Genomic DNA, 21,498 nt, shown 5'->3' on the forward strand with positions numbered 1-21,498 from the left:
GACTTATGGCTTCTTCCACTCAACTAGGGGACTAAAGCAAGGGGATCCATTGTCTCCAACCTTGTTTATTATAGTTACGGAGGTGTTATCTAAAAGTCTTAACCAACTTAATGAGCAAGAATCTTTTAAGGGATTTGAAATGCCAAAATGGAGTCCTAAAATCAATCATCTAGCCTATGCAGATGACACAATTTTGTTTGGATCGGGAGACAGGCATTCAATGATTCAAATTATGAAGATTTTGAGGGATTATGAAACAGTGTCGGGACAAATGGTCAACAAGGAGAACAGTTTTTTTTACTTACATGAAAAGACACCTTTGATTGTAACAATAAGGCTGAGGATTAGGCCTGGCAATTTGTCTGTCACATACCTAGGGTGTCCTATATATTATGGAAGAAAAAAGAATAGCTACTTCGAAGGGCTAATTAAGAAGGTTGCGGCCAGAATTTTCTTATGGCATAACAGATTCCTGTCCTTTGGTGGAAAATACATTTTGATAAATCATGTACTGCAGTCCATACCTATTTACATGTTATCAACTATCTCTCCACTAAAAGATGTTATAGATCAAATCCATCCGTTTTTTGCTAATTTTTTCTGGGGTGACTATACAAAAGTAAAAGGTAAACATTGGGTTGCATAGTCTGAAATGTGCTTCCCAAATAGGGAAGGGGGCTGGGGTTCAGATTCATTTTTGATATATCTAATGCTCTTTTCGCTAAATTGTGGTGGTTGTTTAGAACTCAGACATCGCTATGAAGCACATTTATGTGGAACGAGTATTGTAAAAAACACCACCCCACAATGGCGAATAACAGATGTGCATCACATGGCGGAGCCAGGATTTTCAATAAGGAGGTTCAAAATCTGTAGAAATAGACACACGAAGTAGCCGAAGGGGGTTCGACATATACTATATATACATAAAAAAACATTTTAACCATGTATAATTAATGTAATTTTTCGCCGAAAGGGGTTCGGATGAACCTCCTTAGTATAAGGTGGCTTCGCCCCTGATCATAGGTCTGGAGAAAAATGATACGAGTCAGGGAAGATGTGGAACATGAAATTTGATGGCAACAGAAGGCAGGGAATGCTAGCTTCTGGATGGACAACTGGACTAAACAAGGTGTTTTTTATTACATTGAACCAAAAGGAGTATAGGAAGAAGTGGAGGTCAAAGAGATAATTCAGAATAGGCAATGGGATATAGCAAGACTAAGTCAGTTATTGTCTCACAATATAGTAGGTTGTATTTTGAAGGATATCAGTTCTAATATGAGCGTGGGTGCTCAAGATAAGGCCTGGTGGATGGGTAATTCTCAAGGGGAATTTATTGTGAGGTCATCATTTCATGTAACTAGGCAAAAAAAAAAAAAATTGAATAGATGACTAACTTCTGAATTGGGTGGTTACCTTTTAAAACTTCATTATTTTTTTGGAGAGTATGGAGACAGAGAATTCCCACATATGATGTTCTTAAAAGGATGAGAGTAAATATGGTATCAAAATGCTATTGTTGCAATGTGGAGGAGGAGGAAACAATACAACACATATTTCTAACATCCCTCATAGCCCAAAAGTTATGGAAGCACTTAGCTTCATGTGCAGATATTAACATTGAGGGAATTCACCTACAACAACTGATTACTACCTGGTGGAATTGGCCAGGACAGTACAAGGTGAAACAAATTTTCAAGGCAATACCAGTAATTACTTTATGGAAAATGAGTAATGCTAAAAAACATGAAAATGAGGTGACATATATGAGGTTGCTAGGGCAATGTCACCAAACAATTCAAATGTTAATCAAAGTGAAGTATCCATGGCTAAGATAAAAGATTCAGAATTGGCAGGAGATGCTCACCACTCTAAGCGCATACAAACCAACACTATACTATAGAATAATGTGCTGGGAGAAACCAGATTATGATTAGGTGAAATCAAACACATATGGTGCATGCAAAGAAAATCCTGGACAGAGCTCATATGGATTCAACATACGAGATAACATGGGAGATTTAATTTATGCGGAAGCACAAATGATAGGGGAGGCTATAAATATGGAAGCTGAAATTATGAATGTGTTAAAAACAATGCAATACTGCACAACACAAAATTTTCAGAAGATAATTATGGATACAGATTCATTGACAATTAAACACATGTTACTAATGCAATGGAAGATTCTTTAGTCACGTGCTGAAAAGATAGAAAACATACAACAAACATAGCAAGAAAGCAGGTTGAAGTAAAACATATATTTCGGGAGGCTAATCGATTAATAGACTATCTGGCAAACTGGTTTTAGATCAAGCAAGGCAAGTACAAGTATATGACTTCGATAATCTACCAAGCACATGAAGAAGAATTCTCAACATAGATAAACGACATATTCCATTATTAAGAATTAAAATAAGGAGAATCAACCCAACATGCTAAGTCAACCAAAACTACATAACTACTATATTTACAAATCCAAGTTCTATCTTCTAAGAGACGACCTAGTTGTGCTGAAGCTTACTTACCTAAGAGCAACTTCAGCTTACATATGAAGCTCAAACTCGAGCCTCAGGCTGATAACTCAAAGCTTTCAGAAGGAACGTCATCGTTGACTGTGTGAATTCCACACATCTCCACCGGGGTATACATCTACAAAAAAAGAAAAGTTAACAGGGAAACTAGTTGGAAAAGACACAAAATATGATGGGAATACCTTTATGAGCTGAGATATCACTTCGTTGATCATGGATGTAGAATATTGAGGTCCCAGCGGCGGAGAATGATCAAAGACAAGAAAAAGGGGATAAGAAACATGGAGGCGGATGAGGAGAGACAAAGAGAACTCTTTATAGTAAACCCTACTGTTGGGGAAGCTTAACTTGTCTTTCCTAAATTGGGCCAGCTAACTCCTGTTTAATTTGGGCTTCTTTAGCCAGCTGATGTAAGGATTGTTGAGAAGCAATAATCGAACCCCATATCCAAAAATTCATTTTTTTATTTAAAAAGTCTAAGGGTATCTCCAACCCTAAACTCTCCAAATATAGAGTTTTATATTTTTTCAGACAATCAACTCCAACCCAACTCTCTAAAAAGGAATTTTTTTCTCTCTCTTCAATATTATATTATTATTTATATTTCTATTTCATTTTCTTATTTCATAATATAAATCTGTTCTTTTTTTTCTTTAAAATAATCACTCTATATAATTTTCATGTAATATAAAATTATTACTTTTCAAATTTTGTATTTAATATAAAATTATATTTTATTCTAAATTTTTAAAGAACAACTACAAATAATTGAAAAAGAGAAATCAATAAACACAACCGCATTCACAAGCACAACAATTCTCTAGATCATACACTATTTTTTTTCCGAATATTGTTAAATCTGAAAATGACCAACCGGATTACTAAATTATTGTTGTGATTTTTAAAATTATTATGTTATGTATTGTATTGTTATCTTGTATATAAATTATTATGTCATTTATTGTATTTTTAAAATTTTAAAATGTTGTATTACATTTTAAAAGAATTATGAATATTAGAAATTTAATTAATTGTCTTATATGAAAAATAATATGTTAGTTACAAATAATATAATAATATTAAACTAATGACAAAGTGAAATAGAGAGGTGAATACTAGTTCTCCAAATTTGGAGAACTACTATTCACCTCTCTATAAACAGAGAATAGAGAGTTTTTTAGAGGGTGATTGGAGATCCAATTCTCTATTTTACTCTCTAAATATAGAGAATGAAGAGTAAAGTAGAGTGGGGTTGGAGATGAACTAAAGGGTGAAATGAGAGGGAAATATTGAAAATACTTTTGAGTTTATTTTTATTCCACATTGAGGATAAAATAACGATCTTGAAATAACTAATATTGGGATAATTAATTATGGAATAACATAATCTTCAATCAAACAAGTCTAAAGGGTGAAATAAGAGAGAAAATATTTATGAGCTTGACACAAGTTATTAGTTTCGTCTCCGAACTATTGACAGACTTAAAAACATTCATTTACTTTACTAACTAAACTTAGATACACAAAGCATGAGACTCTTAATAAAAAAACTGAGAGAAGAGTTGAAAACACTTTTAAACTTGATGAGAATTTAGAGGTGTATTTCACTCATGTTGCAAGATCAGGGGTATATTTAAGTTCAGTTAGTCAAGTAAAGAAATATTTTAAAAGCTTTCAATAATTCAGGATGAAACTAATAATTTACGTCAAATTTAGAGGTGTTTCCAATACTTCTAATAATTCTGAAATAACTTGTTCTCTAACCAAACGAGCCCTAAAATCATTAACGGGCCATGTGAGTTGTAAGATATGGGCTAGTTCAGTCTTGCTTCCAAGGCAGGCCCATATCATATTTTTCACTAGTTTTTCCGCCATTTTCAAAGTTCGTGTAATGCCCTAAAAAGAAAGATAATTTCAGTTCAATTTTCACCCAGAAACTCATAATCCATAGATTAACGCATCAATTTTGTCTCAGAAAAAAGTTAATATCTCTTCCAAATTACTTTTTTGTGAAGAGAGTTTTCAATTTTCATTTTAGTATAGAATTTAGAATTTCCATTTTCATGGCCTTACCAATTTTTTTGTGGTCTTGATATTGCAGAGAGCGAGCCAATGAAAGTCAAGATTTTGCGTATCCTTTTGTGGTTATTTCACTGATGATATGAAATGTACAAATGAAGGCTATGAAATGTATATATGTTAATTTCATTGGAGCAGATTAAAGTGCAGTGAATTATAGCAAATGTTAGGAAATAATTTCTGTTATGGAAACATATTTTTACAGTCTAAATATGCAACTAGTTTGATTCCCACTTCGTAGGATTACATTGGGTATGTTGTTGTTGTAAATATGTAATTAGTGATTGGATATGCCTTATCATGTGATCTTGGGATTTTAATATCATTGAGTTCTGAATTTTGTTGGAGAATGTAGAGGCATTGAACTTCTTAGGATTACAAAGAAGCATTCTCACTAGCCCTTTGGTCTTTTTCCTCTGAAAATCTACTTTTTTAAAAAAAAATAAGTTATTAGGTTTGAACCTTTCACCTCAACTGTGACTTCTATTTATATTCCATCGATTATTTCATGTTTTTATGAGGTGTAGAAGTGCATGTTCTAATTTTGTTAAGTAAATGGAGTGTAAGCTTTATGTTTCAAGTTGGTTAGATGCTTTGACAGAAGGATATGTTGTGATATTTCTTTGGGATATAGACTATATCATGAATTTTCCCTTAACCAGTTCTGTTGTGTTTTTTGCTGGGATCGTGAATAGAGTATGTCCTCTTCATGACATTTGGTATTTAATAGTTGTCTGACTTTAGACTACATTATGTGATTACTGCATCTTACTTCCTTGTGTGTTGCAGATGGCACACCGTTGCTTCATGGACATGGGACGCGCAAGATGAAACTTGTGGTATATGCAGGATGGCTTTTGATGGTTGTTGTCCTGATTGCAAACTCCCTGGTGATGACTGTCCACTAAGTAAGCCTGTTTATCTCTCACTGATAATTTTCTCAGTAAGTTACTGAATCACCATTCACATGTAAACCTAGTGTATCTGCATATACAATGAGTCACACCAATTCTAATATATTTACATGGATAAAATATTATGTTTTGTAGATTTCATATCGTTAGTGCCTTTTATGTCTGTACATTGATATGTATTTGCACTTTCAACTTTGAGATACATTATTGAAGCAATTGATGAAACAATTCAAGCATCAGAAAATTTTGGTTCCTAGACTTTTCGTCTGTGCCTTCCAATTGAGGTTATAAGTCTGCTGCACTATCTTTCCAAGAGTAAAAAGAAAAATGTGATTGTGCATTCATTTCATCATGTATTGACAAAATGGGAAAAAATCCTCCTGCCTTAGTTTACGAGGTTTACATATTTCTATAATTGATGTTACTCATGAGCACAAGGAATGGTATAAAGTGTTCCTTGATAATATTATAGTCCTTCATTCTAGTGTTACCTATCACTGTCCTACTGGATGGTAAAACTAGTTTTAGTTCGTTTGATTTGGTTGTAAGACTGGAAATGATAAAGTAAAGGGTACAACTTTTGGATACAAAGTAGGTGGGTTACTGAAAACATTGATATTCTCAAAACTTAGCTCTACAATCTATATAAAATCCCTTCAAGCTACGGTACCTTGTTTAAGCACTCAACGGAAAGAAGAATACTACTTTAATTGCACACTGTTTCTATTACTGTACTTACCTTAGTACACCACTTTCATTAAGTCTTGTGTTTTTCAGGGGTCTTTTTAGTTTGATTTCATTACTTAACACCCAGTCAGTGTCAAAGGAATTTGCAAATGATGTATATGAACCGAAATGAGCCATCCACATGCATCAAACCACTTTGATCGCTATAGAAACATGTTATTTTCTCTTTACCAAAAATATGAATGAACAAGAAAATAACTTTTAATATTTCTACACCATACTGCTCTGAAACAATCTTGTATATCTTTCGTTCCATAAAGTACCAAAGAGGCATAGTAATGTTTCCCAGGCTACCCTCCTTTAACTGTTGATATCTGATGTGAGCCGTTGGCCCTAGCCCCTATGAAGCATAAATGCTTGTCTTGCCAGCAGGATTTTATAAATTGTCTCGCCCTATATCCCCATCTCTTCTCTTCCATAAACCGAGAGGCATTAGAATCAGCCTCTCTTGCTAGCAGGATTTCAATAATCCCAAGAGAAAGTAGTTTACATTGGTAATTTTGTTTCATTCTATTAATACTTTATCCTTAAATTTTTTTGATAATCATGGTGTCCATGCCAGCTTGCGGGCACCGCGACTAATTCCATGAGATACGTGTTACCTCCCACCCGCAACAACTACCACGTAACTCTTCCACCAAGGCTCAGATATATGGGAAAATCACCGAGTGTCTGTTTTTGTCTCCGCTGGAATTTGAACTGGAGACTTCATGGTTCTTCTCCCACTTCATTGACCACTAGGCCACACCCGTGGATGCTCACTGTTTCTTATCCAACTTCAAGGAAATTACATATCCAATATGTATTGCAGAAAAAGTGGCAAATAAATATGCATGGATATTAAGAGAAGTACTCTTAAGAATCAAACAGACATTAGTGAGAACTATTGAGAAGTTGTGATTTTCTGAGAACTCCTATGTCTATGGGAACTTATTTAAGTCATTACTGGCACGTGAAGCCTATCTTCATGCCTAAAACCAAATTTGATCTCTAACATGCATAAAGGTTAAAGTTGGTGATACAGTGTGATTATTCAAGCTTCTGTCAGAGTAGATAGACATTATTTTTCATGGAGAGAAGCATGATTCAATACCACAAGCGTCTCACAGCTTGGACAAATCAAATGGATACTTAACAATTTGTTTTCAAATTTGAGTCAGTAATATGAGCTAGTCATAGAAAGATTTAGTCAATAACTGAAATGCTCTGTAGCACAGACATATTGTTTGCTAATACTGATTCTCAAAAAATACAAGATTCTTGACAAGTATTTGTACTCTTATCTTTTTGTTGACAGCTTATGGTGAAAATATTTGACCAAAATACTCAGTAAGCTGCAAAGTTACACCCTATATTAACAATTATCTTCAGAGTCTCTTTCAAAGCGTGTATTTTAAAAGGTTCACTTGTGTTAACTACAAATTCATAAGGGGAGAAAAGCTGTCTTGAGAAAGTCTCTGTTGGCACATTTAAACATGCCAGAAACAGAGATGATGCAGTGGAGGATAATTGGGCAGCTCCAGATGTATCACAAGTTTCAATTGTAAAGTTGTCTCTACTACAACTACTAACAATCTTACGTGGACAAAACAAAAACTCTTAAATGATCACAACGTTGTCTCTGTTCAGAGACCATGTGAAATCTGCACCTTCTTTATACAATTTTCCTATACTTCAGAAAAAAAGTGAATTCTATACTTACCTTTGCATTCTAAACTCACAAACCCTTAGCCTTGACCACCCTTAAAACCCAAAAAGAAAAAACAAGGGAGAAAAAAGTAAGTCTTTGGTATCTCTCTATGGCTCTACAAGGCTGGTATAAAAGGGGATGAAACATGCCCACCCAAGCTGAATTTGGGAGTGGCAAAAGGCCATGGTTTTACAGGCTATACTCAAGTTTTTGTCAGCAGTAGTAGTAAGTTAACCAGAATGATGCCTTTTACTTACGGGCAATACCAGAAGGGAGAAGGGAGTAGTACCTTGCAACCAAACTTGCTGAAAACACCAAGGTTAAGCAAGATGATTGCCAAAAGAATGTCCACCGGTCATTTTGCTGTATTTTCATTTTCCCCTTCTGATTATTTCTTAACAAATTCAGATTAAATGTTAATTAAACAGCAAATTAGGAGTGTCACTGGATATTGAAAATGAGGAAGACTTGACGTTTGATTTTTTGATATGGTTAGGGTTCATAATCTTTTTGTGGATGGTATTGACATGACCTCTCAGGAGTCTGGCCCCCTTTTTTTTTTTAATCTTTTGATAATTTACTTGTCTTTGCAGTATGGGGTGCTTGCAACCATGCATTTCATCTTCATTGTATCTTGAAGTGGGTGAATTCTCAATCTGGACAAGCACATTGTCCCATGTGCCGTCGTGAATGGCAGTTCAAAGAATGAACAAAGATGATGGTAGTAGAACGAATGAATTCAAAATTTAAGTCCACAACTAGGATTTTATGTTTCATGCCTCTTGAGCGAAGGGGTAAAAATTGCTTGCTTTCTATTGATATATTTCAGTAATACAGTGTCTGTGTGTGATAGTATATATTATAGCGAGCATAGTTGTGTCCGTCCCGATATACAATTATCAGTTTAAGCCTATGTGGCCAAGAATAGGTAGTGTATTTGTATCAGCCTTGGAAGCAGGTGTTGAAGTTCTACAGCCATGCCATCGATCCGGATTCTTTAACTGAGATATTCTTCTATCTGAAGATGACAAGATTCAAGCTTAGCTTACGGATGCAGCTTCTTATATTCTTTCTATCTGAGAGATGTGAAAACCAACAAGAGTGGTTTGATGAGATGTAAGTTGGATTCATGTTGTATAAACGTGAGACTCATTAAATTAGTGGTCATTGTTGGGCACAAAATCTGGTGTCAACGTGTGTGTATTAAATAAAAAGACATGGGCAAGTAGTCCATGTGTATGAGTCAGCTTTTTTTTATAAGGGTACGTAGTGCTTTTGTACTATCTTTCTGACTAAAAGCAGATTTGGTTGCTACTGCCTAAAGCAAAGCAACTTCTTTGGCAGCAAACTATTCCTTTATTACTATTCTTGCTTTAGGTAGAGGGTCAGCTGCTGACATTTGCCCTCTCTTTTTATTTTTTCCTTTTTTTGTGGTGCTATCGTTTTCATTGTTACCAAAATGAATTGAATTTCTTGACACAATTAATTTCATACATCATTTAAGTAATACTCCCTCCGTTTCACAAAGAATGACCTCCTTTCCTTTTTAGTCAGTTTCAAAAAAATGATCTCTTTCCTTTTTTGGTAACATTTTACTTTTTGCTTTCCACGTGGCATGTTTAAGACCACAAGATTAAGGACAATTTTGTACATTTAACATAATTTTAATTTAGGACCACAAGATTCAAAAGTCTTCTTTAATTTCTTAAATTTCATGCCAAGTCAAACCAATCTTTTTGAAACGGAGGAAGTAGTTGAGAACTACGACGTGACATAACATAACAACTTCCATCGTGCATAAACATTGGAAACAATAAATAGAGTGATAGACACATGAAATTCGATGAACTGTTTACCGATCCTACATTCAACAAGCTTGTAAACACGTGGTTAAACAAGATTATGAACCTCATTGTCAAATTACATATAAGCCCTTTATGAAGATGGATAATTATTCCTTTTTTGCTCTTGTAAAGGAAGCTACCCAATCAATCACTCACCCACCCACATGCGTACGGAACCAGAAAACACAATGGGTCAGTGGTGAATCTGATGCCAAACAAAATATAAGGAAAAAAAATGAATGAAAAGAAAGAAATAGAGAGAGAGTTGCTTTCTTAGAAAAATTAAAAGTCAAATCCTCACGCCACATCTCACCCGCATCTGTCAACTCACCCCCCCTAGCTAGCTCGACCCCCTCCACCTCAAATTACTATATACTATGTACCTATATTGTTCGGACTTTTAATTAAAAAAACTTTATTATAATATTGAAAAATCTCTTTCTGCTTTATTAAGCTCTTTCCGTAGTTGAGAGCTTCTTCAATTTAATTTCGAGTGAGTTTGGTTTTGACTTTTGAATGAAAGTTGGTTTTATAATGAGTTAATGACGTCTGTCAAGGACACGTATAGGATTTGATTCGGTGGATACGATGATAAATGTAACTTCATTAATGTCCTTTGTGAAAGAAGAATTGGCTGATGTCCACTACTGATAATGATGACTGTCAGACACAAGTATATAATTTGAATCGGTGGATATATATGATGATAAATGTTACTTCATTAATGTCCCTTATGAAAGAAGAATTGACTTAAGTCGAAGGCAAATCCATCGGATTGGCTGATTGCAGCGCTTATAATCACAAAACCTTATAGCTAGTGCTACCTCTATTTATCATAATGAAATCAAAGCAACAATATAATAGAAGGAAGAACTTATTGTATTGAAATTGGAGCAAACTAAGAATAGAACTTTGTCAGTATTGAAATTAGAGCAAGAATCGAATAGAAGGAAGAACTTATCGTATTGAAAACACAGGAATAGTAGAATAAAAGGAAGAACTTACAACTTTATCTTCTCCTCCAATCAACGACGACCGTCTATGATATCAGGACTGACCTATGAGGAGTATGAGAGAGTGATTCGACATGATCTTCAAAAGAAGCATCCTCAAATCCAAATTAAATCCCTACACCCGAAAGATTGTTCATCCAATCACCGAACAACGCATGTACACTCTCTCCCCCTTAAAACGCCGACCACAAAAAAACACTCCTATAATCAAAACCACTCATAACAAATACTAATTCTATTTATCTCTATCTTTTTCTTTAACCGAAACCTTTGAACCTCAATCATAGAAAACACTCTTAAATACGACGATATTAAATCAAAACAAGAATAGAAAAAATAGGCCTGCCAGGTGTGTTTAGAATTAGCCTTTTTAGTTTAAATTTTTTATTTTTTAGTGAGTGCAGTCACATTCTAGCACCACGTCATCATCAGTACTACTCATATAGTAGCAGTCAGTCACAAAAACATTTCAGTCTTTTTAACTCATCTTTTATGGGTCCCACAAAGTGTTATCAATGCGTCTGCCCAATCTGCCCAAAATCCCCTGCCCGTTTTCCCCTAATCTCTACAACCCGAAACTTCTCAAACAACAACAACACCTTTCCTTTTTAACCCTTTCATAAACACTTCGCGATTTCTTCTTTCTTCCTCAAATACTCCTACTTCGTATTTTTTCACAACTTAAATTAAGGTTTGTATTTTATATAGTTGTTTTTTTTTTTGTGTTTTTGTGTTGGTGTTTGTTTGTTATGTGGAAAGATACGAGGAGTTGTTTGTGTATGAATTGGATCTAACAATTTGATGTTTGCAGATCGGTGAATTGATGTTTTGGTGTTGAAATTGAGTGAAGGAAGTTAGGGTTTTGGGGTATTAATTGGGCGATCGAGGTTTTTTTTGGGGTTCTAGGGTTGAGGAAAATTGGGGATTTTTGTTTTGTTTGAGGAATTGGATGGTTTAATTGATGGTTGAGAGTGAAGTGAGTGGGGAAAATGCAAGGGGAGTTTTATTATGCATGGGAGGATACAAAGGGAAGAAGGTCAGGTTTGTAAAAAGGGGAGTGGAAGCGGTGGTCAGCACATGCCGGCGACGACTACAAGGAGGACTGTAGACGTCGGTGGTTCTTCTATTGTTAATACTGTTACTGCTGATTCCTTCTGTAAGGTATTGTCTTGATTGCTTTTTTTTTTTTCTTTTTCTATTTCGTTTTCTTTTATGTGCCCGTCTGCTCACTGAGGGGAGTTCTGTAATAGTGCATAAAAAAGATAGTTTTTTTTGTTTGCGTGCGATTTTTTTGGAGGTTGTATCATTTTAGCTTAGCTTCTTGCGGCTTTATGTGATAAATATGCTCATATGTTTGCCTTGTGTTTGGTCATATTTTGCAGAGAGGTGTATAGTTAGGTATTTGGTGCGCGGATGTGTTCTTTAGTATTATGTTAGCTTCTTATTCATCCATCATCTGCACTTGTGCATCTTGAAAGCTTGGTCGTGGTCGTGTATGGTTGTTCACTACTTGGTTGTTGTGTCTTTTTGGGTGAAGATACTGGGATTAGATAAAGCAAGCAGTTAAATTGCAAATATACCTCAAACTAGTGTTCTCCAAATTCTGGGTAGATAAGTGTTGGTTCTACAATTATGAAGTACTGTCAATACAAAAAAGTGCCTAGAAACTATGGAAGTGTGTTACTATAATTTTTTGTTTAGAATGAAGAGGATAAGGGTTTTCCCCCTTTCCATGTCTTCAACTCTATCAACATCTCTCACTATTGCTTTTTAGTTCATATATGTGTTATCCTCTGTGTAGTTTTCTTATGTTTTTACGCTGTTTGTAGTTTTCTTATATTCTGTTAGTTTATTTTGGTATTTTTTATTCTGGTTTTCTTGGTGAAGTGAATGTTATCCTCTCTCTGCAGGATGGTCGCAAAATTCGTGTGGGAGATTGCGCTTTGTTCAAACCACCACATGATTCACCGCCTTTCATTGGAATAATACGTAGACTAAGATTGGGTAAAGATAATAACTTGCAATTAGGTCTTAATTGGCTCTATCGTCCTGCTGAGCTGAAGCTTAGCAAGGGCATCTTGCTGGACACCACGCCCAACGAAATCTTTTATTCCTTCCATAGGGATGAGACTCCAGCTGCATCATTACTCCATCCATGTAAAGTTGCATTCCTTTCTAAAGGGGCTGAACTTCCAACTGGGATATCCTCATTTGTCTGCAGGCGGGTTTATGACATTTCAAACAAGTGCTTACGTTGGTTAACTGATCAAGATTATATTAACGTAAGTTATCATTTCATTGCTTGACAGTTCAGTATTCCTCTGCTAAACTATGGGCAGGTAATTTGTTTTACAGATGATATAGATAAATAGGGTTGAAATGTTGAATGGAAAAGGGAGAGAGAGAGTGTCTTGTTCTTGGATATGTTTTTCATCAAAGAAAAAGAAGGTTTTGGGCTGCTTTGCGGGGTGGTTCCTTGAAATGGTGTGAGAACAAGAGGAATTGCAAAACTTTCAGGCATTTTTTTTGTGATCTCGCTTATTGTTTCACTTATCAAATATTATTTTTCCTCTGCAGGAACAACAAAAAGAGGTAGATCAGCTGTTATACAAGACACAAGTAGAGATGCATGCAACAGTGCAGCCTGGTGGTCGTTCTCCTAAACCGATGAATGGCTCTATGTCGGCGTCACAATTGAAAACTGGTTCTGATAATGTACAAAATAGTGTAGCATCTTTTCCTTCACAAGTCAAGGGAAAGAAAAGGGAGCGAGGAGAACAGGGCTCTGAATCCATCAAACGGGAACGTTCAGTTAAATCTGATGATAGTGAAAGCGTCTTAAAATCTGAAATTTCTAAAATAACAGAGGAAGGAGGACTTGTGGACTGTGAAGGGGCTGCAAAGCTTGTTCAGCTCATGCAACCGGATAGAGTGGAAAGGAAAATGGATTTGACTAGTCGTTCGATGCTTGCAAGTGTTGTTGCTGCAACCGACAAGTTTGACTGCCTTGCTAGGTTTGTACAGTTAAAGGGTTTGCCTGTGTTAGATGGATGGCTTCAAGATGTTCATAGAGGGAGGATTGTTGAAGTTAGTAATAGTAAGGACGGTGATATATCAATTGAGGAATTTCTCTTGATTTTGCTTCGAGCACTTGATAGGCTTCCTGTGAATCTTCAAGCACTACAGATGTGCAATATTGGTAAATCTGTTAATCACTTGCGCCAACATAAAAACATGGAAATTCAGAGGAAGGCGCGAAGCTTAGTTGACACATGGAAGAAACGCGTCGAAGCTGAAATGAACATGATTGATTCTAAGTCTGGCTCAAATCAAGCTGTCACGTGGCCCTCTAAAGCACGGCTGCCTGAGGCTTCTCATAGTGGCGACAAAAATCCTGGTGGTTCCACTGATGCAACAAGGAGCTCAGTTACACAGTTTTCTGCATCCAAGACAACCTCAATTAAGCCTACACCAGTGGAAACTAATATGAAGTCTGCATGCTCGTCCCCAGGCCCAATAAAACAAGCATCACCTCCTTCATCTGGAAAAGTGGGTCAGCCAAGAATTTCAGCTTTTGGTTCCAGTGATGTTCCTCTGGCAAGGGAAGATAAGAGCAGCAGTTCTAGTCAGTCTCACAATCACAGTCAGTCCTTATCAGGGAAGGAGGATGCGAGGAGTTCAACTGCTGTTTCAATGAGCAGCATCAAGATCTCTAGTGGTGGTTCTCGGCACCGCAAATCGATAAATGGTGGTCCTGGACCATCAGTTTCTGCAGGTCAAAAAGAAGGTTCTACAAACAGAAGTTCTTCATTGCACCGGAATCCTACCACTGAGAAGTCACTGCAGTCTGCATTGAGTGGTGAAAAAACGGTTGATGTGCCAACTGTTGAGGGGAGTTGTCACAAAGTGATAGTAAAGATTTCAAACAAAGGCCGCAGTCCTGCGCGGAGTGTCAGTGGAGGATCATATGAAGACCCTACAATCATGAGCAGCCGAGCTTCTTCTCCTGTGCTTTCTGAAAAGAATGATCAGCTTGATCGTAATTCTAAGGAGAAGAAAGATGCATATCGATCAAATGTTACTATTGACAGGAATGCAGAATCATGGCAGAGCAATGTTTTGAAAGATGTACTCACTGGATCTGATGAGGGTGATGGATCACCTGTTGCTGTTCTGGAGGAAGAACGGAGTAAAACTGCTGTTGAGGGCAGGAAATCAGCTGAAGTTGCCAAATCTGGTTCTTCGTCATCAGGAACTGAACTGAAGTCAGGAAAGCTGCACGAAGCTTCATTCAGCTCCATGAATGCATTGATTGAGAGCTGTGCAAAATATTCTGAAGCAAACGCATCCATGTCACTAAGTGATGCTGTTGGAATGAATCTGCTAGCCAGTGTAGCTACTGAAGAAATGTCCAAGTCTGGGAGGGTTTCACCTTTTGTTTCTCCCCAAGGAGATAGCCCTTCAGGTGGGGAGACCTGCACAGGTGATGAGCTTAAGTCCAAGACATCTCCTGGGGATAGTTCTTCAGGTGACCATGGTGGGCGAAATGACGGTGATGCTAATGGTGATAAAGAGAAACAGTTCGTTGTTGCTAGTACGTCGTGGTCTGAGGGTAAACTACATGCTAATAGAAGTGCAGTGACGGATTTCAACAGAGATAAAAGACCCTCTTCATCTCCTTCTGAAGAAACAACCACGGGAGAGTGCTTTAACTCTTCCTGCACTGATTCACAGACTGCCGGAAATTTGAAATCAGATGTTCATGAGAAGTTGGTTGAGATGACAAAGTCTGCTGCGGCTCCTTGCAGTGTATCAGAAAAAGCGAGTGATGGTGAACAGAGCAAACAATTCCATGAGGAAAAAGTAATTTCCACTAAGACGCTTGATAATGTTCTAGATGGTGAATTAGGTGGACATGGTAGTTCAATAGGAGAGGACCAAGTCACTAATGGCCTTGTAAGCATAGAAGACTTGAAACGACCAGTTGGAGTTTCTGCTTTTAAATATGAGGGCGACAACAAAAATGACGTGAGTAGGGTGTTAGGTGTTGCTAGTACAGAGGTGAAACCGCCTTCGGTTGTGTCAAAATCTGAATCTACAGAGAGGGGTGACAAGGAAGAGCTGCAACAAACTGGTTCTAGTCGAGATTCTATTGCAGGGAAAGGTGGACATTCTGATGAAATGGATGCAAAGAATGTTTTTCAGTCAGAACAGCCAAATTCTGATAAAAAAACTGTTGATACTTCAGTTATTGAGGATAAAGCCGCATCTGAATCTAATGTAGCTAGAAGGAATTTGATAAAGGATGAACCTAATGCTGAAGAGATGACTACGCATGATTCTGACAGTGGATTACTTACTAAGAAAGAGACACCTGGATTTTGTAATGCAGAAGTGGAAAATGTGGAATCAAGAGAATCTAAATACTCTGGTGTAGAGGCCGATAGACCAAAGGAATGCGTATCCATCAAAGGGGAAACTTCTTCAAGCTCTGCTGCTGCTGCCCCAGATTCAGCTTCAAAGATGAAGTTTGACTTAAATGAAGGTTTTATTTCTGATGAAGGGAAATATGGGGAGCCAATCAACTCGACAGGCCCTGGGTGTTTGTCAAACGTCCAAATAATGAGCCCATCAACGTTTGCTGTCTCTTCTGTTTCCAGTAGCCTTCCTGCTTCCATTACGGTGGCTGCTGCTGCCAAAGGTCCTTTTGTCCCGCCAGAAGATCTATTGAGAGTCAAAGGGGAGTTTGGGTGGAAAGGATCAGCAGCCACAAGTGCATTTCGTCCGGCTGAGCCAAGAAAACCCCCTGATATGCATTCAAGTTCCATGATCATCTCTGTTACTGAAGCTTCTACCAGCAAGCATGGTCGTCCTCCATTAGATATTGATTTGAATGTAGCTGATGAAAGAGTTTTTGAGGACGTAAATTCTCAGGATTGTGCTTTAGCAATAGGATCTGCGGTGGACCATATAACTAACCTTGTTTCATCAAAAAATAGATGTTCAGGTTCTCCTGCTCTTCGTAGTTTTGGAGGACTTGATCTTGATTTGAATAGAGTTGATGAACCTAATGATGTAGGCCAATGCTCCTTGAGTAGCAGTCATAGATTAGAGGGTGCTGTTTTTCCCACAAGAGCATCTTCATCCAGCATCTTGCCAACTACAGAAGTGAGGAGGGACTTTGATTTGAATAATGGGCCTGGAGTTGATGATTCAAGTGCAGAACCGCCTCTATTCCACCAGAGTCATCAGGGAAACATGCGTTCCCAACTAAATGCTTCTAGCCTGAGAATGAACAATCCAGAAATGGGAAACTTATCGTCTTGGTTTGCTCCAGGGAATAGTTACTCAACTATGACAATTCCATCAATGTTGCCTGATCGTGGGGAGCAGCCACCATTTCCAATAATCCAACCTGGTGCCCCACGAATGTTAGGTCCATCTGCTGCTGGTTCCCCCTTTACTCCAGATGTTTTTAGGGGTTCGGTATTGTCATCATCACCTGCTATGCCATTCCCTGCTGCCCCATTCCAGTATCCTGTGTTCCCTTTTGGAACCACTTTCCCACTTCCCTCTGGAACATATGCTGTTGGATCAACCTCTTATATTGATTCATCCTCGGGTGGAAGACTTTTCACTCCACCTATGAATTCACAGTTGCTAGGTGCTGTGGCACCTCAATACCCAAGGCCTTATGTGGTTTCCCTTCCCGATGCTAACAGCAATGGAGCCACAGACCACAACAGAAAACGGAGCCGGCAAGGTCTGGATTTGAATGCAGGTCCTGGAGCTGTGGACTTGGAAGGGAAAGAAGAGTCAGTTTCGTTGGTATCAAGGCAACTGGACGAGCATGGGAGGATGTATCCTGTAGCTGGGAGTCTACTGAAGAGGAAGGAACCTGAGGGAGGATGGGACAGTGAGAGCTACAGGTTCAAGCAATCACCGTGGCAGTAGGAATGCAAAAAAACTGCAACTTGGCGATCTTCAAGGTGATATGAGATTCATTTACTTGTGGTTATGATGGTCTTCTTTATGATTTAGACTGTTAACCATCTTTGTCTATTATGTTGTATAAGCACTGGAAAGTGATTAGATTCTAGGCATGTGCTTGGAAATACTTTGTCAAAATTGCATGTGACCTGCTGTGGTTGAGCTGCTTGTTTGTTTGTGTACATTCCTTTTGCCATGTAGTTATTGCTCTTTTTCGAACTCGCGTCCCTTCTGCCGGCATTGTACACTTGCAAGATCTATGAAGGTGTTTGACAACACAATCTTTTAATTCTTGTAGTTTTCATTGATTGGGAGAAAATGAAGATAATTCAAAATTTTGGATATATATATTTGGGATCTTTCTCCTATTATCAAGTAACACTTGGGCTGTTTCTCCTTCCTGAGAATGTGATCTTAATATGCCATTAGGATATGTGTCATCCTTAAAACAGAGGAATGAGTAGTTTCATTCTGTGGAGAGTAATGCTTTGAAGTGTTAAGAGCTTGTGCATAATTTTTAGTACCATATTTTGAATTTAAGCATGATGAAGTATATTTGCTGCATATTTGGTATGACTCTTTCCTTTTTCATTGCTTCTTGCAGTTATCAAAGGATGGACTATGGTGGGCTCCTCAAAAGTGTCAGCTTCTAGTATGCTCTTGTGGTTGTGTGATGTGACCAATGATGTGTTGAGTCTCCAACCACCATTTCTTTCAATGTATGAAAGGAAGGAGGATTTCAATCGGTTTGTGAGCACTTTTGTCAGCCGTATTGTCTGGGTGGACACAGACGAGTCTTCCCTCTGTAAATATTTTAACTGTTGGAAGGCTTGAAAGCTGCAACACCCGGCAACTGCGGATAAGTTGTCTTATCCTTGACCAAGATATTGCCAGTGGAGGTTGGATTTCTGGACAGAGTAAAATGAAATGCCTTCTATGTTCTTTGTTGCTAATGATATTTCTTTCTCCCAACTTTCTTGGCTGTTCTCTCCTCTTTTTTGGCAATTACATAAATATAAAGAGGTTGACACCAAATTTTGGTTCTAAAGTGCCCATCTGCCATGCTTTTATTTAATACAGCTGCATTGTACCTTAAATTCACTCGGTTCCTAACTTTAGCTTTAGTCCGATTCACAGATAAAAGACTACCTCAAGGTTATATTATCAATGGTGTGGTGAGAAGTGTGTTTTACCTTCTAGCCATTATTTGTGTACAAAATGATTATTGAGAGCTAGAAAAAGAATACTTTGGTTATGTTGAGGAACCAAAAGGTGTAGAATTTGGAGCATAGGTTTATTGCAATTTACATACTGTGGTGGTTTCTTCCCCCCGTGTTGGCTGCTGATTACTGGAGTGGGGATTGTGAATGAGTAAATCTTTAATATTGTCTTTGGTAACCGAGAAATTCCCTGCGAGTTAGCTAACCTAACCTCAGTCAGCCAACGGGTTAGAGACTCACCTCCTCTCTCTTGCTCCAACTAGAGTATTATTGAACCAAGGCCTTAGGGGAGGTTGAGTAATCTAATACATAAACAGCCGCATGCATCCCTAGTATTTGGTATATCTGCTTTAGTTCTCCACAAGTAAGTCTCAGATGCTCATGACTAAACTGTTTTTTTTAACTTTTCTTTTTCCTGCTCCAGCTAATTCACCAGAATTGGCCAATTTTGGCATCTCTTTGTGGACGTGTAGTTGGCTGTTCACATGCTGGTCATTTTCACGAGGTGCCCTAAATTAAGAAATGACCAAATTGTTGCACTCTTTTGGATGCTTGCTTATTTGTTGATTATGGTTTGTTGCATCTACTTAATTTGATTGAATTCCCCTCTTCTCCTTTCAACTCTAGTCTATTATAAAATAACAAGAATATTTGAGAACATATCAGCTTTGTGGCTAAAATTCATCTTCAAATTTCCTGTCTCCTTGTGGCTGTTATATCTTTTGGGGTATAGTAGGTTCTTCATCAATGCAGGGTAGTGAGATACATGAGTTCATTCAATGCCAAAGTTCTTTAGGAATACAAATAAGCTTAACTTGTCACGTTAGTTTTCATATATCTGATAAGTGTTTGATTTTGTTCTGTAAAATGCAGCGAACACAAGGCCTCAATGAATCATGTTATAGGCCTTTCTGATTTGTATTCGTTTGTTGAGATGTTACTTCAAACAAATGATCTTCCTTCTGGTTGTGTGGAGAGAAATTGGTCTGTAGGATGGATCTAAGAACCCAGTTTCCCTTAACAAAATTTGGGGATAAGGGCTCGATATCGATCTAGCAACTTAACCAATGCCTAAGAGTTATGTTTTATAACGCAAAAAAGCATATATTGTTCGTAGTGTCTTCATTGTCATTGGATTTGATTTGGATCATCAAAAATAGTTTATGTTTGCTTTATCAATGAGTCAATTTCCACTGATTTCTTCAATGGTGGCCCCTGACGCTACTTTAAAAGTACCCAACAAATAACTTTATTACCTCTGTGTAGCTAAAATTGATCAGAATTAATTTCAACACACAATTTATACTCAATATTGTTTTTTTTAAAATTCAAATAACACCTAGTATCAACTCAGCAATCATCACACAAAAAATGGATAAATGGATATTCTATGTACAGTGCTTATAAAGACAAAAACAAAATACAGACAACAGAAGAAAATTAAATTAAACAAGGAAAAAGACATTAGACAACAAACACCAACCACAATAATTTTTTTTGTACCAACAAAAAGTAGAAAACTTGCACGCACCTACTTATCTTTTATGATGAGCTGTGCTTTCTTAGCCCCACTACTGAACTGTAAGGGGTCCCCGCGGATTAAATTGTCTCAAAATTATATGCTGAGACTAATTTATCGATTGACGATATAAATTTATCAATCAAATTTAATCATGAAATATTTCATCTTTATCTCGGAAAGGCCAGATATCCAATCACTATCAAATAGTAGTTCTGTTTGCGACTCTGGCACTCAAACGAAACTGGGCCCATCTTTGCCGAAGTTACTAGACGCCGGAATCGATGCGTATCTCGTCGAGAAATTCCGAAGCACCAATTCCTCCTCCTCCTCTCCGTTATTCCCCCGTCCTTCATCGAAGTTCAGTGAGTAACTCAAAGGATCATATTGGAATTTCGCATTCCTATTACCGCTTTTGTTCCGATGGAACCGCCGGATGAAAGTCTTCCATCTCGGTCCGGCAACGATCTCCGACCATTCTCGAAGCTTCTTCAAAGCGTTGATTCCTTTCGCCCATACAGATCCCTCCGTAACCGCACCGCTACGTAACCTATGCCACCAGTCCAACTTAACATATTTTGTTAATTGATTTGGAGAACGGAAAGATGGGAAGCAGAAACAACGACGACGTCTTTGAAATAGCGTATCGGAATTATTGATGCTTGGCGTTTCTGCATATGCGTGAGGAAATTCAGAACCGGCCATTGAAATATCGGTTAATGCATTCGCTGGTGATTAGAGAAGACGGAGAAAAAGAAAAACTGGTAGAGCTTAATAATAGAAGTTTGGATGATGAGTATATTTGGTGGGAAATAATGTAATGTAAGTTTTTAAAGGGCCCTTTGAGTAGATAGATGGGACGCTTGAGTGATATTTGATGTTTGATATTTCTATCTAAGCTTGATTAATTTGAATATTATTGAATCTTTATAGAATACATTCCAT

At 37.4% G+C, this 21,498-nt stretch overlaps 3 protein-coding genes across 3 annotated transcripts; 2 read left to right on the top strand and 1 right to left on the bottom strand.

Moving 5' to 3' along the window:
- Positions 1–1,057: 1,057 nt before the first annotated feature.
- LOC125809628 (anaphase-promoting complex subunit 11-like) lies at positions 1,058–8,678 on the top strand. The gene is made up of 4 exons (XM_049489223.1): positions 1,058–1,132; positions 4,442–4,518; positions 5,406–5,524; positions 8,561–8,678. Exons 1-4 carry the CDS (start codon positions 1,058–1,060, stop codon positions 8,674–8,676), a joined length of 387 nt encoding a protein of 128 aa, XP_049345180.1. The 3' UTR covers positions 8,677–8,678.
- Positions 8,679–11,455: 2,777 nt separating this feature from the next.
- On the top strand, positions 11,456–18,957 carry LOC125809767 (uncharacterized). The gene is made up of 5 exons (XM_049489366.1): positions 11,456–11,515; positions 11,636–11,985; positions 12,735–13,106; positions 13,402–17,813; positions 18,419–18,957. Exons 2-4 carry the CDS (start codon positions 11,833–11,835, stop codon positions 17,776–17,778), a joined length of 4,902 nt encoding a protein of 1,633 aa, XP_049345323.1. The 5' UTR covers positions 11,456–11,515; positions 11,636–11,832; the 3' UTR covers positions 17,779–17,813; positions 18,419–18,957.
- Positions 18,958–20,771: 1,814 nt separating this feature from the next.
- LOC125809677 (uncharacterized) lies at positions 20,772–21,273 on the bottom strand. Its single transcript, XM_049489270.1, has one exon. The coding sequence runs from the start codon at positions 21,256–21,258 to the stop codon at positions 20,788–20,790; it is 471 nt and encodes a 156-aa protein (XP_049345227.1). The 5' UTR covers positions 21,259–21,273; the 3' UTR covers positions 20,772–20,787.
- Between the last annotated feature and the right edge of the window lie 225 nt (positions 21,274–21,498).

The sequence above is a fragment of the Solanum verrucosum genome, unplaced genomic scaffold (genome assembly GCF_900185275.1).
Source record: "Solanum verrucosum unplaced genomic scaffold, falcon-dt-bn FXZP01000121.1, whole genome shotgun sequence".
NCBI lineage: Eukaryota > Viridiplantae > Streptophyta > Magnoliopsida > Solanales > Solanaceae > Solanum > Solanum verrucosum.